Source organism: Hypomesus transpacificus, chromosome 4 (assembly GCF_021917145.1).
Source record: "Hypomesus transpacificus isolate Combined female chromosome 4, fHypTra1, whole genome shotgun sequence".
NCBI lineage: Eukaryota > Metazoa > Chordata > Actinopteri > Osmeriformes > Osmeridae > Hypomesus > Hypomesus transpacificus.
Window position 1 is genome coordinate 4,745,593 of NC_061063.1, and position 14,236 is coordinate 4,759,828.

General features: G+C 43.4%; 2 protein-coding genes across 3 annotated transcripts; one reads left to right on the forward strand and one right to left on the reverse strand.

Moving 5' to 3' along the window:
- Positions 1-227: 227 nt before the first annotated feature.
- Positions 228-9,974, reverse strand: umad1 (UBAP1-MVB12-associated (UMA) domain containing 1). 2 transcript variants are annotated; one of them, XM_047019658.1, is made up of 4 exons: positions 9,851-9,974; positions 9,359-9,449; positions 5,061-5,146; positions 228-2,084 (listed from the first exon to the last, which is right to left on the reverse strand). In XM_047019658.1, the coding sequence occupies exons 2-4, from the start codon at positions 9,435-9,437 to the stop codon at positions 1,806-1,808; spliced, it is 444 nt and encodes a 147-aa protein (XP_046875614.1). In that variant the 5' UTR covers positions 9,438-9,449; positions 9,851-9,974; the 3' UTR covers positions 228-1,805. The 2 variants fall into 2 exon arrangements, with proteins under 2 accessions (XP_046875614.1, XP_046875615.1); XM_047019659.1 differs by lacking the exon at positions 9,851-9,974 and adding an exon at positions 9,546-9,789.
- Positions 9,975-10,221: 247 nt separating this feature from the next.
- rpa3 (replication protein A3) lies at positions 10,222-11,355 on the forward strand. Its single transcript, XM_047019438.1, has 4 exons — positions 10,222-10,416; positions 10,666-10,740; positions 10,936-11,047; positions 11,136-11,355. The coding sequence occupies exons 1-4, from the start codon at positions 10,318-10,320 to the stop codon at positions 11,216-11,218; spliced, it is 369 nt and encodes a 122-aa protein (XP_046875394.1). The 5' UTR covers positions 10,222-10,317; the 3' UTR covers positions 11,219-11,355.
- Positions 11,356-14,236: the final 2,881 nt, after the last annotated feature.

Consider the following 14,236-nt stretch of genomic DNA (forward strand, 5'->3'; position numbering starts at 1 on the left):
AGGGGCGGAGTAAAGTCACTGTAAACTTGGTTGGCCAAAAAATACATGGAGTAATTATTCATTGGTTACAATGTATCTATACATTCACCAATGGCTTCAATGAGGATTATGGTAGATTGGATACGATTATAAACGTGTCTGCTTTACTAAATATAATTAGGCATTATACTTTTATTGGGTATCATACAGGTCCGTGAGCTGCAAACAGTGACTCAAAGACACAATCATTTAATTACAATATTTATTTGAAATACTTTTAATCATAAAAATCTGATAAATTGTAAACCACATCCAAACTGTTAAAGGATTGATCATCGAAGGACAAAAAGTTAAAGAGGTCAAACATGAACATCAAAAGTCATGTGACTAAAGGTGAAAGGTGTTCACACAGTGGGAAAACAAAATGTCAGACAGAAAAAAAACATGTTCACCTTTAAAGTGCCATATATTCTTAATTATGCTTTACAGTATTCCGTATATGTATTTAAAGGCACTACAGCATCAGATAATATATTTTTGCAAGTAACATCCAGACACAAAACCTAGTGCAAATTGTTTGCAGGCTCCAAGATCGAAATGATTAAGAAAATGAGTTTGTAGTAAACAGAAAGGATTCATGCTCTGAAAACAAACATCTCCTCTGACAAAAGAATGAAAATAAATTAGAGAGAAATAACATTGACCAGTAAACAGTTGCACAGCACAACCAGTCGTGCAAATAAACACCATAAACAAAGCAAAACACACTAAGCAATAGCTAAATCATAAACAAGCTATGAGCATGCTCACATTCAACCTAATATGAGGATGTAGGACATAAAAAGAGCATGGTTGAATCTACAGTGTTTGTTCAGAAACACAGATTCTGTCTGGATAAATTCCTGACATGTAAAACAGTGACCGTGATTTAGTTTTGGTGAAATATCACAGAAAAAATATTTGATTCCATAAGTGGTCATAAAAGTGTAAACCATAATGGGTTTGATATAGTCCTGATTATACAATTGTTCACATGTAAAACACAATGGGCACGTCAACTGTCAAATCTTCTGCATTAATGATGGGGAACAATATAAGTATACAAATAGCAAGGCAGAAATAACCATACAGTGTTAGGGAACATAACTCAAAGGTAAGGATGATTGACTAAAGGCCACAGAGGTCAGTCTTATTACACTTCAGACAATAAATGTAGATGAGAAAGTATCTTTGGAAAGAGATATTGAACAGATGGGCTGGCTACAAGTGCTACATTGGATGTTGTAGGAAATGCTGGCTACACAAAAATGTTCACAGCATTTCCAAAGTGGTTGACAAAGGTAAGCTAAGCTCATTTGAAATCTCCCACATATATAGGTTCAAACCTTTAATAACTAAATTAACCATTCCCATGCTAGTAGGAACCAGACAAATGTATGACTTTATGTAACTATATATTCCTTAATAAATTATCTATAGTTATCATTGGACATTAGCAAGCTGTAACAGATTCCTGAAACTGCACAGAGCTCACAGCAAGTGCTTTAGTCAAAGCAATAGCAGGTACTAAATGTTCCTGAACATCTCCTCTCTGGTCATAACCACAGTACTACATGAACCTACAGTATGTGCATTTGAGTCAGGATTCGTGGAGATCCCACCTGACAAACACATGGTCTCCAAGTGGTCCCAGGTTTATCACTAACGACAGTCAGCGGTCTCTGAGCCCCTGTGAAACCAAACAGTATCAAGAACCAGGACGGTCCAGGGCTGGCAGGGCTGGCAGGGCTGCTGTTCGACGTCTGCCGACAGATGGGAGACAAAAATCACAGGTCACAGAGCACAGAGTTCTCCAGTGTGAAGTCGTAGTGGAAGTTGGCAAGGTTGTCGTTGATGTCCCGGGACAGGCGCAGCTCAGGTAGGAGGGGGAAGCCGGCCTGCATGGCCAGGATGTGGGGAGCCAGGGTGAAGGGCACATCTCCCAGGAGCTCCGGGAGGGACAGGGCCACCTCTACGGTGGCAGGCCCCGGGGATGACATCACAGGAGGGGGGACGGGAGGGAGCTGGACCCTCTCAGCGGTTCTGACCGGGCCGGGACAGAACGGCTGGGGAGCAGAGGAGAGAAAGTGCACTATCAGTTTGAGGCACTGCATTTGGTACCATGTTTGCCATTAAATGCTTTCCTGACCTCCAATCACATTTTCAAAGCTGTGTCAAGTGATTCATGGGCCACTCTCTTTACTAGCCTCCATTACAGTTCGGTTCAACGGATGTGGGAAATAGAGGGCTGGGCCACAGCTGGGTCACAACCTGAACGCCACTTATTGGTGACCTTCAAAAGTTTCCACACTGGCCTTGCTAATAAACAACAATGTGAAACACTGATCTATGATAGGGATGTGTCCACTTAAGTAGGCCTATATTATTCAGACATCCAGAATAAGACTTTGATAGCTAATAGACACATTGGGGGGGGGGGGGACAAAAGTAATACAAAAGGTAGCAGGTTGTTGATAAAAAAAAAGAACAGTTTTGCTTTAAAGGAACTATGGAAAAGAAACCGGGGAGTGTGACACAGCTGAGATGAGGTTTCACTGTTGCCTGTGCAGCTTTGCAACATCCTAGCTGAGGAAGGAAGTCGCTTGGGTGCTGTCCCCAACACTAACATCAACAGCTGAAGAGCACCACTAAATGCAACCAGACAGCACTCCTGCAGAGACATAGCCAGACCCACAGTTTAACTACAACATGTAACTACTGACATTTCAGCTGCACAAACAGAAACTATCACATCATACCACACGTACATGTTTCATATTTACAACATATACTTCCCATATATACATTAGTGTTTCCCACACATAGACTAATTTGTGGCGGTGCGCCACAGAATCAACACCGGCCGCCACACATTGCGTTTCGTAAAAAAATTTTTTATCGCTATTTAGGTTAAAACACGCAGAGTATTCGTTCAGCTGCATTTCCTTTCCCCTGCTCTCCCTCCGTCTCTCTGTTACTGATGCGTCTTTCCCACATATGCACACAGTCACAACATCAGCACACGTTAGCAACAATGCATACAGTACATATGCCGTTCTAGTAACACCGACAGCTATATCAGCGAGCCTTCAGCATTAGTGCCGTAGCTAAAAGTCGAGGAAAGTTGCGGCTACTTTTCGCTAGGTACCTTACTCACATTTACATTTAGTCATTTAGCAGACGCTCTTATCCAGAGCGACTTACAGTACTCGAAGTTTCCCCTTCGTTCTTTTGGTGAGAAGTCTCAAGAGCTAGCTACTTACTCGGCGTCATGGAGCCGACCAGTTAAATAGTTTTTTAGCACTAGCGTTGCTACATGCATAATGCAGAAATGATATGTTAGTTGTTGTTCATTTGTGAAGGTGTGAATCATTTTGGATTAATATTTAATGTAACGAATTATTAACAAATTAACTGTGTAACGAATTATTAACGAAGGAATTATTACGCCCCCCCCCTCCCCCGTCTGACAACCCCCACCCCTCCCCGCCACAATTAGTTTTCTAATCTGTGGGAAACACTGATACATATATGTTGAAATAGGTTTGTTGAAGTTTCACGCATTATCCAGAATGGCCAATTAGTGTCTTGGTTGTAGTGATGTGTCGTTCGTGAACGATTCGTTCATTTTGAACGAATCCTTATAAGGACTCGGGAGTAACGAGTCCTCTCAACGAGTGATTTGTTCATTTCCCGACTCGGTCTTTCTACGAGTCTTTGGATCATTTTTCACGTGACCTGCATAGGCTCTGTAGCTAGAGGAAACGAACGATTCGTTCCTTTCCCGACTCGGTCTTTCTACGAGTCTTTGGATCATTTTTCACGTGACCTGTATAGGCTGTAGCAAGAGGAAACGAATGATTAGTTCCTTCCCCGACTCGGTCTTTCTACGAGTCTTTGGATCCTTTTTTCACGTGACCCGCATTGTATTTTTTAGTAGAGGAAACAGTTTCCTTATTCCCTTTCGCGTGGCCGCTGTTTTAGTAAGACGTGAATGAATTATATTCGCTCAAGTCATCATACTGACTGGTTTTGTTATTTTCACTTTACATTTACACTTACAGTTTAGTGCAGTGTAATTATTTGACGTGATAATTAAATGCTAGTGTGATAATACATGACCAAATCATACAAACTCATGATACATTATTTTAATGCAGGAATTTATTTTGAAATAGTATTTGCTGGTGCTCCCCCCCCCCCCCCCCCCCCCCCCCCCCCCCCCCGAAATGAACAAATGACTCGAAAAAAGATTCGTTCATTTTACTGAACGAGATTCAAAGAACCGAATCAGTAAAAAGAACCGAACTTCCCATCACTACTTGGTTGTGCTTTGGCATGTAATTAATTCTTAATTCATTTTTGGTATGTTCCTGCATCACAGCACTTCCTGTTGCACTGTGATAGGAGGGTAGAGCACACTCTAGATTTTACCAGCTGTGTGCAATACTCCAGTGACATGTCACTATATGGAACTTAATAGTTCACTGCACACACAAACACACACAGACACACACAGACACACCAAAATACACACTCTCATAGCTGCCACTTTCCACCATGTCCTTGATTAAACCCACATGATTCCCAACACAAGAGGCACCAAGGCTCGGATAAACCCCTTGAAAATACTGAGCAGAAACCCTCGAAACAATCAAGCTTTTCTGTGGCACCATATGTTCCGGCCCAGTGTTCCAGGCAGTGTGGTGAATGGCAGTGGCATGTGTTGGCCCTCGTGTCTGGCCCTGCCACCCAGCACCTGTCAGACACACAGCGCTACTGACTGTGCAAGTCCGCCCAGTAGGACTGAGATGAGAGAACCGACAGCCATTTTAGCACCGGGTTGCTAAGCTCACACATGTCTGTTTGACTGGTTCTGTCCAGCGCACACCATATGGGAGATGACTCCCAGGAACGGTTAAGTTACAACCGCCACACAGACACAGGTTCTCTGGGTGGATCCACTTCGTCATGCTTTCAGATTGATTTCGAAGCTGCTGGAGGTTACGGGCAGGCCTGCTCTATTGTGTGGACAGAATCACCTTTGAAGGCCTCACGATGACATTGGTGGCTAGCTGGCTGGCCTTTAGGGTTTGGGTCTTCTGCCATTGCTCCTCAGCCGTATCACCTGGAGAGGAAATTAAACAGGCGTTAACGATGTGATCAAGTCGCGGTCAAATTCTCCCACTATGGGCTACTGAACTATGCCCGACTGAGGTTTCAACCTCGCTCTAACCTCAACATAAATGGATCTGACACGGATCTATGTCTTTTTTCCCTCAGGACGTCCCGGTCAATTGCGTAGATTATCTGTGCTTAACAAGTGGTTTTCTGAGCACATTAATGGATTAGAAAGCATTACGACTTAACACAATTCCGCAGCACACTCCTGTGTTGACCATTCGTCCAGCTCCCACCATTCCAAACTGTTGTTTACATCAACTGGGCCACATCCTCATTCCACTCGGGTCGTGTCACTTTTAGGACAATTGGGCATATGCAATACACATTGTCCCAATAAATAGTCTCTGCCATTCCGCTGCATCTATTCTTCTTTAGCGGAAATCGAAGCGACGGCATTGGAACATTTATCAAACCATTACTATTGTACCCCAGTAATGATAATGAAAACAAATGAGGAAAAATAAACAGGATATTCTAGTTCCAGTTTGGGCCGACCACATGGCCAAGTTGTCAATTGATTAAATAATGTATTGGGTTTCAGTGCATGGTGCTGAGTGACACATCGCTGAGACTATTCATTGGATCCCTCTCTTGATAAGCCCAGTGTCATACTGTGTTGGAGAGGAGAGACAGGAGGAGTGTGGGAGAGAGATTGCTAGTCTCTCTCCCTGCTATTCTCTGTCCTCCAGGGCTTAGGCAACAGATCCCTCTTCCTTCCTCCTGCTCCTCTCCCCCCACCCTGGCCGCGCTCACTCGGCAGTGTGGAGTCATTGTCACTGATCTCACTGGCTGCCCTTGATCTGAGCTTTGTGTGTCGACACAAACAACTTTCCAAGAGAAGCTCCTTGAGAGAGGGGAAGTGAGGCCCACAGCGCCCTGAGGAGCGGCCTACTTCAGCTTTCAGTTGATTCTGTTCTAAAATGCACATCTGGTCTATCTTGGGTGTTTATTAGTGTATCTCTATTACCACTGGGAAAGACATGTTATCATGCTTCCTCTATGACAATATTCAGATGGTGCCTTCAATGTATGGCTATCATTTCCCTTCGTAAAGAGCATCGCAAAAAAATAGACCTTTCCACAATTTCCTGACCAGATTTAGGCAAAGGCCTAAAATGTCCACAACATCTGTGAGGGAATTCTTTGCACGGTCTAAAACAGTAGAACGCAGGGGCCCGGGCCTAGTCCAAAGCAAGCAGAGCAAGTTTCCCGAGGACAAGGGCATGCAGCACAAATAAATAATGCAATGTAAAGTAAGCCTGGGCTATATTCTCCCCTTTAAGTGCAGTCAGCAGATTCTGCATGGCCTTGCCTTTGAGCTCAGTGAGATAGGGCATCTGTTCAATAGCGTGCTGGAGTTCATCCTCCAGTCCCAGAAACCACCAGGAGGAAAGGGCCAGGACTTTTCATACACCTTCTGCTTTTATGGTACAGGGAATTTGTCATGAATACTTCAAAAGTGACAGTATTCACACAGTCAGATCACATATTTTTGGGCATCAGCACTTGCAGAATATTTCCTATTTTGTCGATTGGATGAAGGCCAATATAAACACTGTCAAAGGCATTTATTTTGGTAAAATATGAATTCGATGGAGTCTGGTCAGGATAGTTGTCCGAGGTTTGAAAAGGCCTGGCTTGAATCATGCAGTGATCTATTTTACACAGGAGTCCGAGAAAGTAAAGGGATCTGGGGACCTGGAGGACACAGATACACAGCGGAAACGATACTGTGAACCTTGACAAAGACTTCCTGATGTTTGAATTGTTAAACAGATGGGTTTAGCGTTGGCAGGTTTTTCCTAATGAAGTCCAAGCCTGATAGGAAGGAGTTAGGACACCGACCCACTAAGGCCTTGTAAGGGTTGTCGCTGCTGGCTGCTCCACAGGGAGGTCCTAAGTCACAGACACCATTTGATAAGAACGCACAGCAGAACCAGCCCATCTCCAGCACGCTGAGCACACACGGAAGAAGAATCCATCTGACAAGGCTCTGGATGCAACATGGAAGTCATTAGCCTTGATCCTCTGGGACCGTGATGGGAGAAAGTTGCGTGTACCACTCCCAAACCAGAGCTGGAAGTCTCTTAAGCTCTCCAGGCCAAATAATCAGCCACATGACCTACGGCACGGCTTTGTAAATAGCACATCACCACACCATTGTTTATTGCCTAAACATTGCACTCCAAACTTGCAATTGTCACACACAAAAAAGCATAAGGGAGCATTCAAGATACTTGAATGTGACTGGGACACCCAAGCACAAGTGAAGCCATTGTAAGATGGGAGAGCTGAGAACTTGGGAGAGTCTTGAACCCCTCCCCCCCTCCCCTCCAGAAGAGGCACATCTGCTTATGACTTCAGCCGGCCTGGCCTGCTCCTCAAGGAAGAGCGAGAGAGAGAGAGTGGGGGAAAGAGAGATAGAAATAGAGAGGGAGGGAGGGAGGGAGAGAGAGAGAGTGCGTCAGCTGCAGATACACAGACCCATATCCTGCCTTTGAGGCACTAAAGACTCACACAGTCTGACACACGGCTGATAATGACAGTGATGAGGAGAGGAATACTAAGCCTACTAATACTAAGGCTACTTGACTGTAAAAGCAGACCAAGGCTATAAATCAATGCCATACAACATAGTAGTCTCACAAATTGTGATTAAAAAAATCACTGTAAAGCTCACATTTAGCACAGTAAAGCTGTTTAATAAGACTGGGATGGAAACAATCCCATAATGTAGGTTAACTGTACTTGTGAGTCATACCAGTTGAGTCCAGCAAAGGTATTACATAAATAACTTCTGGTACTGCAGTGCCACATGGTACTACCATTTTACATTACAGCCAAAAGCTTACAGCTAAATGTACAATCCTTCACTCCTAATGAGCCTCTGTACACTTTGACCCACTCCTCCACCTAGTGTCAGAGCTGGACTCAACACATTGTTTTTCTCCAGGATTTCTACCAAGGAGTGCATTTCTGCCTGAATGACCAAATGTGGATGAGTAGGAGGGCCACTGCCACGTGGGAGTTGGCTGCCCATAGTCCCACCCTGCTGGGGCTTTTCCCTTGGCGGACAGACCCCCTCCTCTCACCCTCTGGCTCTACTCACAGGAGCGGCCATGACGACAAAGAGGGACCAGCCCAAGCAGCTCTGCTTTGTTCCCACATCTGCTCCGTTTGGTTGCCACTGGTAACAATCCCAGACGGATTCACATATGTTTGTAGTGAGAAACATTCCCCATTTTCAGTATGCAACATTCAATTTAAATAGAAAAGAACCCAGACTAAACAATGACTCCAAGGCTACCTTGAATATGCAATGCTATTTCCTTTCAACATTGATCACAAGGGACCTGTATGAAATCTGTTGACACTGTCTAGTCATTGGAATGTTTATGCTTTCACCACCACCCACCTGATGCCTCAACAAACATGGCCCTGGCAGTGAGACTATACCTATTCTGATCAGAGAATCTGAGTTGTGGGTTTACATGGAGCGTCGGTGAGCTCTGTCTCCTTGATCTCGGAAAGAAATGCTGGCTCTATGAGCTGGGCTTGTCTGCCAAGAGAAACATTCTCTCTCTCTCTCTCTCTCTCTCTCTCTCCCCCCCCCTCTCTCTCTCTCTCTCTCTCTCTCTCTCTCTCTCAATCTCTATAGCCTCCAACACAGTCCTAACCATCTGTGTCGGCATCACCAGAAGCAACCGCTGTTAAAACCACAGGATGTCAAGCAAATTGTACTGCTCTATGCTGGGAGAGGAAGGGCGATTACCAAACTGTTCATTGTTTCGATCTTAGCTTTGTACGGGTAAGGCTAGCTTGCCCGGGACCTTTGACCGAGGAGTAACACTTCTTACATAAGTGTGTGGCAAACAATAGTAGAAAGTACAATAGTACAAAAGTATATCATTCATTCATTGAAATGAATGAGTTGTGTTCTGTCTGCAACACTAAACAATGTAACTTTGAGCAGATGTTACCCCTTCCAACATGCAAGTTATCCAGTCTGTGTCAGTATCCTACAGAGCACAGGGCAGGGGTCAGAGACAATGCTTGCTGAATGAGGTGGTTTTAAGAGTTCTAAAAGCACCCAGTATGCCTTCAATATAGTTCAAAAACGTGGCAGACAAAGTAAATGAGCTCTAGAAGGTTTTACCTATGATTACGAATCCGTCTGTTTCTCTCTCTGATGTCGACTTCTTAGAGTCTTTGCGCAGTCCAAGAAAACTGAACATACTGTCTCCTTGCTATAAAAGACGAAAAAAAAATGTTAGCTCTAGATATCGTGTTAAATCAAAGCAAACTGCAAGTTGTTTACATTATGCTCTACTGTTTCTGTTTACCAACTATAAGCCAAACTGGGAGACTGGTTCTTCCCGCAGCGATAGCTAACTCCTGGTTTTCTCCTTGACTGATGGCCCCAACACATCGTCAACTAATACATTGTGGGATCTTGACAGACACAGCTGTTGCTTGCTATCTGGCTAGTCACCTTGTCGCCTGCTTGCTGTCGTTATGTGTTATGTGTCGTTAGCTGAAATGTGGTAGGTAGCATTAGCTAGCAAACTATCTTATCTAACTAGCTAGTTGGTGGTTTGGTTTCCATTGTAATCCTGAAATCACTGACATTTTAAGTATTGTAACTCACCAATCTTTGCTAACGTTGTTGTGACGCAAAGTAAATCAATATTTAATATCAGTTGGATAAATAGAAAGTAGTTTCGCTTCCGTTTGATAGGCCACTGTGTTGTTGTTTTTTGTGCAAACTGATGTCAAAGCTCATTGACATTGTCCGCTGTAGAACGGGAAACTAAAGTTTTCTTCATTAGTTCCGCTCTCATGTAAAATCAGTCGTATTTCCTTCTGTTGGGTATGGTTTGGAATGTTGTGATTTTAATTTGTACAAATACTTTTATTAACACAACACTTCATCCGTTATACCTTACAAAAGACTACATAATAACTAGCTGGATCAACGTCTTCCAGGGCTTGTGTTCCGGAGAGATAAAAGTGTGACGGACACGGCGGAAATTCCGTTTTCTGATACTTTCCCGCCGTCTGACTTAATGCTTTGACATTATTAGAAAAAACGAGTGGAATATCACACACTTCAAAATGACAGCTATTTTTGATTCTCCAAAAGCTAGAATTAATACATCTATGCTTTCGCAATATAATAGCAGGGCAGTTTGTTTTGTTGGGCGCGTTGAAAAGGTAATGCAACCTCCTAGTTTGCGATGGAAATTCCTTTAGAATGTGTCGTAGGCAACAGTTCGAACGTTCCAAATAATTATGGAATTGTAATTTCTCGTGGTGCACTCGTGGCTCCGTGGCTGTATTTTTTTCCGAAACAGACAATCATTTTCAGTCAACATATTGGTTACAGCTAAGGTATCATCTATCTGCAAGTCGTAATGGCTTTGTATTCTAACGCTTGATTTATTTTGCTCTTATGCATAACAGGTACATCCGACTGGAAAGTCGTTCACGATTACTGATGGTGAAGGGAAGACAGCATCAGTGGAGCTAAATGAACCTGTGAGTACTGATGATATTGTGCTTATGTAGACTGCACTGTACCTTGCAATGTAGCTGGTTGTAAATGTGACATTTGAACTGCTTCTTTATTGATGTATTGTACACTAGCAAAGGGTACGTAGGTGACACTCAGCATGCCCATCCATGAGCTGAAAACATTGTCATGTTGAAATGTAATAATGGCTGTCTCTATAGCTTGACGAGGAGCTGAGTGGAATTGTGGAGGTGGTTGGCATGGTATCCAACAAAGGCACTATAATGGCCTCTCTGTATACCATGTACAGAGAAGACAAGGGGATTCCATTTGGTAAGCATAGAAGATTCCCCTCCCCTGTAACCAACTCATTTCAGATTGTGTTGGCATCTGTTTTCACATCTTTTCACTCTCTCCTCAGATCTTGAGCTGTACAACGAAGCTCTGAAGGTCGTCCATGACTTCCCACAACATTATCCTTTTGAACTTTCTGCCAGTGGATGAGCACTTTGGAACTATGCCTTCTGTTATTTCCAATGTTTGTATTCATATCCTTTGGTTGACTTTATTTGGGTGTAATGTTTTTTTTGTTTTTGTACAAATGTCTACTATGCTGTTTTGAATAAAGATTGTTCTCTATACAATGTTTTCATTTTCATAAATCAGGTTTGTGTTATAGCACCCTCTCTTGGATAAACTTTGACATCATGCATTGTGCACCCTTTTCAATGCTCTGTTCAGCCAGGAGGTGGCAGACTGGAGTTTTTGAATGTGATGACAATACAAACTTGTCACTTATACAAGTCAATTGAAAACTTTCAGTCACTTTTCAATCAAAAGAAGACTAATACTAGTAACAAATGTAAAGCAAACAATCCAGTGATGGTGATCTTGTGCCCTGATACCCCTCCAGGCCTCTGATACCCCTCCAGACCTGTGATACCCCTCCAGACCTGTGATACCCCTCCAGACCTGTGATACCCCTCCAGGCCTCTGATACCCCTCCAGACCTGTGATACCCCTCCAGACCTCTGATACCCCTCCAGACCTGTGATACCCCTCCAGACCTCTGATACCCCTCCAGACCTGTGATACCCCTCCAGACCTCTGATACCCCTCCAGACCTGTGATACCCCTCCAGACCTGTGATACCCCTCCAGACCTCTGATACCCCTCCAGACCTGTGATACCCCTCCAGACCTCTGATACCCCTTCTGACTTGTGTGACAAAGGTTGATTGATTGAGAAATACCAATGTTGACTAACATTTCATAAGGGCTTCTTAAAAGTTCATGATGGAAATGATCAAATTCTTCCAACACCCTGTGGCAAAAAATAATTAAAAAAACAGGAATTTGATTAGTCTCTCATGACTCAATTGAGTACTAGATAAACTTGAGTTTTGACAAATTGTATTCGGAATAAAAAATTATAACTGTAAAATGTGACTTAATAGCAAATTGATATCTATATCATTACAGAACACATTCATTGAATTGACTGTGCTCTCCTTGATGTATGGGAGAGGAGATGCCTTGAGCTATGCAGCTGCCATATATTGTGGCGTGTTCAGACATAGCGGTGATTGTTAAGGCATTTTCTACTGCAGCTACTATGCATCACTGCTATGGCTGTCACTGGACTATCTGTCAATCACAGACATTTTTGTTATTGGTTGGCATTCATTTGTTCATTTGTTTCCATTTTGGCCAGATATCCATCTTCTGAAGCCCTGAGATTGGCTTAACAATAAAGGGAGTATTATAAATATAAACTATTATTAATCCCTTTTCACTTTGAGTACTAAATAAACTAACTGGCACTATACTGAAAAAAGGTGTTGTATCAGGCAGTTTCAGATGGAGCCATCACATCTTTGACATATGAGTCAAGATCATCTTGCAAAGTACATTTCAAGTATCAATATATGTTGACCTGACAGTGTATTTTTCCATGAGTGTAATGTCTCCATAGTACAGTATGAGCTGACATGTCTTAATCAACCTTCACAAATCTAACACATACCTTGCAGGGCCTCATGGGAGAGGTCTGATCCAGCCGTATGAAGCTGTCATGCCCTCCAGAGCTTCAAGGGCCAAAGAGAGGTTTCCTCATGTCCCACCTGTGACATGTTTAACAAATGACCCAGGCAGGCATGGCGGGTTCAGGAAAACTACACACCTGCAGGCTACTCATGTAAAGACCCAGAGGTATAAAACTGTCTCATGGCTTGGTGCGGTTCCAGATATATGTAGTACTTTGAAGTCACATTTCAGTGCGAGCACTTTTTTATTAGACTGAACACCCAGAGTTCAGGACGGCAAAATGTTGTTTTATAGGTTTGAGGTTCGGAGTAAGATGGATTAGTGCTTGTACATATGAAGGAAACCCCACTGTATCACCTCCCACTGCAGACCCAGTATTGTGTGCAGAGGATCCGTGTGGAGATTAACTGGTGCCATAGCATGGATGGTTGCCGGTCCAGTTCCCTATACTGGTTACTTGAAGCATTTATTCAATAAGATACAACCTTCAGAAGGTTCCAGTCAGAACAGATCATTCAGAATGTTCCAGACAGTGTTCTCATGTCAGCAGAATGACTAGATTTAGAAGTGAAACACCCTAAATGTTAACACATAACCCCCTGGGACATCACTCATCCGTGGCAATGCACACTCATCCTGTAAGGGGATGGTGTGAACGACAGCAAAGTGAGAGATAGCCGCTGCAGGATTCCTGCCTGTCATCCCAATGTGTCACTCCTCCCCTGGTTGAGCATGCTTCCACAGCCTTGTTTGTCTTGCTTTAGCTCAGTCTCATGCTGTTTCTGGCCCCGGAGAGATGGAGCAGGAAGCTCCCTCCAGAATCCCAGCCCAGGCTGGCATTGGAGCGGCCGGCCCGGCTCTGTTGTTTCAGCACAGCCCTGTCTGCAGACATCCAGGGCAGAGCTCTAACAACAAACGACCCCGTTGCCACCACCGTGCGGAGCCTGGTGTTTTCATGAAGGCTGTGCAGACATGTTCGGTGTCCATGAACTTCCATACTGTACCGTGACTGCAGGGCTAGTGCCTGGAAGCAGGATTCGTAGGAGTCTTGTCACATGTTGTATGTCAGTGGCTCCCTCGAGCAACGGATTGTTTATGACTGATAAGTCAGGGTGACATTTTAAGTATTGTAAAAGAGACATAAATTACAAACGCAACTTTTGTGTTCCAATGTCAAAACATAGAGGTAATTTGGGTAATTTGACCATTTTAACAGCTAATTATGTAGGTGCAAGTGTCTTTCACAACATGTTGTATGGTGTTTGCACTAGCTCACACAGCCTTGATGCTACTGTTAGTATTTTAAATACATTTAGTTTGTTCTAAACATCGGTTGTTTTATTCCATCTTTTTATGTCCTGTTTCTTACATGCCAGTGATTTTCTCCGAACATTTCTGCCTGAGAAAGTCTGCCTTTCTACCTTTCCAGACACATTTGATTAACGGCAGGAATTGGGAAGAAGACCTTCTCTGGCTT

Coding starts and splice junctions, on each gene's coding strand:
- rpa3 (XM_047019438.1), top strand. CDS start 10,318: ATGACAGCTATTTTTGATTCTCCAAAAGCTAGAATTAATACATCTATG. Junction 10,417..10,665: donor TTGTTGGGCGCGTTGAAAAG/GTAATGCAACCT, acceptor TATGCATAACAG/GTACATCCGACTGGAAAGTC. Junction 10,741..10,935: donor CAGTGGAGCTAAATGAACCT/GTGAGTACTGAT, acceptor CTGTCTCTATAG/CTTGACGAGGAGCTGAGTGG.
- umad1 (XM_047019658.1), bottom strand. CDS start 9,437: ATGTTCAGTTTTCTTGGACTGCGCAAAGACTCTAAGAAGTCGACATCA. Junction 5,147..9,358: donor AGACGGATTCGTAATCATAG/GTAAAACCTTCT, acceptor TTTCCTCTCCAG/GTGATACGGCTGAGGAGCAA. Junction 2,085..5,060: donor TCATCGTGAGGCCTTCAAAG/GTGATTCTGTCC, acceptor TCTGCTCCCCAG/CCGTTCTGTCCCGGCCCGGT.